Source organism: Pyxicephalus adspersus, chromosome 6 (assembly GCF_032062135.1).
Source record: "Pyxicephalus adspersus chromosome 6, UCB_Pads_2.0, whole genome shotgun sequence".
Lineage (NCBI taxonomy): Eukaryota > Metazoa > Chordata > Amphibia > Anura > Pyxicephalidae > Pyxicephalus > Pyxicephalus adspersus.
In genome coordinates this window covers 532,448-534,979 of record NC_092863.1, presented here as the reverse complement: position 1 = coordinate 534,979, position 2,532 = coordinate 532,448, and the positions used below count along the sequence as shown (strand labels likewise).

At 50.8% G+C, this 2,532-nt stretch overlaps 1 protein-coding gene across 1 annotated transcript; it reads right to left on the bottom strand.

The window, feature by feature from the left end:
- Positions 1-247: 247 nt before the first annotated feature.
- LOC140332850 (E3 ubiquitin/ISG15 ligase TRIM25-like) lies at positions 248-2,233 on the bottom strand. Its single transcript, XM_072414069.1, has one exon. The coding sequence runs from the start codon at positions 2,112-2,114 to the stop codon at positions 540-542; it is 1,575 nt and encodes a 524-aa protein (XP_072270170.1). The 5' UTR covers positions 2,115-2,233; the 3' UTR covers positions 248-539.
- Between the last annotated feature and the right edge of the window lie 299 nt (positions 2,234-2,532).

Sequence of the window (2,532 nt, the reverse complement as noted above, 5' to 3'; positions counted from 1 at the left end):
CCTGCTTTCACCCATCTAACCCCCTGTATTGCTGCATTCACCCATCTTACCCCCTGTATTCCTGCTTTCACCCATCTAACCCCCTGTATTGCTGCTTTCACCCATCTAACCCCCTGTATTGCTGCTTTCACCCATCTTACCCCCTGTATTCCTGCTTTCACCCATCTAACCCCCATGTATTTCTTCTTTCACCCCCCTAACCCCCAATATCTCCTTTCACCCCCCTGACCCCCTGTATTTCCCCCTCTCTCTGTCTCTTGCCCCCCGTATCCCCTGCTTTTCACTCTCGGTGCCCTGGAATAAAGTAGAATGCAGGTAAAGGTAAAATAAGATTTCCTGATTCATCTCCAGGAAGTGAATGGGAATTGTCCCACGGGTAACGTTATTTGGATGATAAAACTTTATTCCTAAAGCAACATTTACAACGACGTGTATTCTAAAATCAATGAGCGTTTAGCTATCCATGCTTTGCCCCCCTACCTGCTGAAGAACCACAAATCCCAGCATGTCTTGGTGATCAGCGGGTGCGGGGGATACGTTTAGCTTTTGATCCGTACCCAGGACTTGTAGACACTGAACGCAGCATGGAGGGGCTCGATGAAGGTGGCGAAGAAGGTGTGGAGATGTCTGATTGGCTCACAGAGCTCATAGAAGGAGATCTGCCCGGCGTCATAATCCAGGTAGATCCCCAGTAACTGGCAGGACACGGTGTGGGGTAACTGGATCCATTTCCCATCATGTATGACGGAATATTGGACATTATCATATCGGCGCAGGCACCACGACTTGTCGTTATCTCCGATCCATGACTGGCGCCCCTTTCTGTTTATTGTGGGGTAACTCACCCCCAAAAACCACACCCCGGAGTCGCTGGTTTCCACCTCCCAGTAATGTCGCCCTGAAGAGAAACTTTTGGTGCTCAAAACTTGGTCGTACTGGAACCTCCCCGGCAGATCGGATCGGTTCTGGTCAATGTGTGACCAGGTTGCCGTCTTTAGGTCCCCGGATACATGGACATCGTTGCCGGCACTATTCATGTCCAGTAATATGTCCGTCCCTCCCTGCAGGTTGATTCTTTTCCTGACTTTAGTAACAATGGCGGACAGGCCGGTGTGTAAGGTGACGGAGATGAGCCCCTCGTCCAGACCTTTCTTCCAAATCTGTTTGTAATATTTCTCTCGGCTGTCACTCTCTTCTTCTTCCGTCACATAAAACGCGTCGCTCTCGGATTCCTCCTCCTGTATGACCATAAAGGAATCGGCCATGTTGCACAGCTCTTCCAGGTGTTGGATCTTCCTGGACAGGTCCTCTTTCTTGGCTTCCATCTGTTGGATGAGAGAGGAGACTGAGAGGGCGACCCTCTCCTCCTGCCGGCTTATCTCTTCCAACACTCTCTTCTCTAAGCCGTCCAGCTGTCTACGGATGTCTCTGAAGAGGTTGCTGACTCTGTCTGAGACCTCCGCTGCTTTCTTCTGCGCCTCTTTCTTGCGCTCATGGCCGCTTTTCACTCGTTTCTCCGTCTCCTCTCTCTTGGAGGTCAGGCCTTTCAGGAGATATGACAGGCGCTCTTTCTTCTTTTCAGAGACCACATCAAAGGTGTCCACGCGGTGGCCCTGGTGGGCCCCGAATAGCAGGCAGGACACACAGATGCAAGTATTGTCCACGGTGCAGTAATACTCCAGGATCTTCTTGTGGCTGGAACATTTCCTGTTGGCCAGGTGGGCGGTTGGCTCTAATAAGATGTGCTCGGCCGACTTGCTGTGGACTTGTAAGTGGACGTCACACAGAGAAGCTTCACACATCAGACACGACTTGACGGCCGGTACCGGAGTGCTGACGCAGTACGTGCAGAAGATTCCATTTTTCTCGGTGTAAGAACTATGGAAGAACTCTGACCTGCATAGCTGGCTCACCGTCCTCTGGACTGCGGAGTGCTCATGGAACTCCTCCCGGCATTCTGAACATTTATAACCCCCGGGGCCCTTCTGGCTGTCCAGCACACAGTTAATGCAGACCCAGCAGAAGTTGTGTTCACATTTTAACTTCACCGGATCCTCACTGGTGTTGTGGCAGCTGGAGCAGATGAGCTTCTCCTCGGTGTCTGCAGATGCCATGGCAGAGAAGTGGCGCAGAGCCTGCACAGAGCTGTTATCTCATTGTACAGTCCCATGGACTTTAGCTTGTTTGGGTAATCAGAGCTGAGCTCCACCTTTGGTCAAGTTTATGTTCAGGGTGATATTTGTTTCCACTTGTCGTCCCAGGATACAGAAAGCGATAAGAATTCTGCATCATAAAATCTATGACAACGCCATGGAAGCTGCGGCTCCCCGCTGAGGTGTGGCCACTCAAACCAAATATTTATCCAGAACTCCTTCTGTTAGCCTGGGTACAGCTGCCAACACTTCATAGGTGACCCTTTATATTCCTGTCTGAACCTGGAGCAAGCGTGTGCTGCTTTCTTTACTCTTCACTGGCTACATGCTTAATCATGGTTCATGGAGCCTGCGCTCTGTATGTTGTATGCTTCCTTGG

Excerpts from the sequence above, each read along its gene's own strand:
- LOC140332850 (XM_072414069.1), bottom strand. The coding sequence starts at position 2,114 with ATGGCATCTGCAGACACCGAGGAGAAGCTCATCTGCTCCAGCTGCCAC.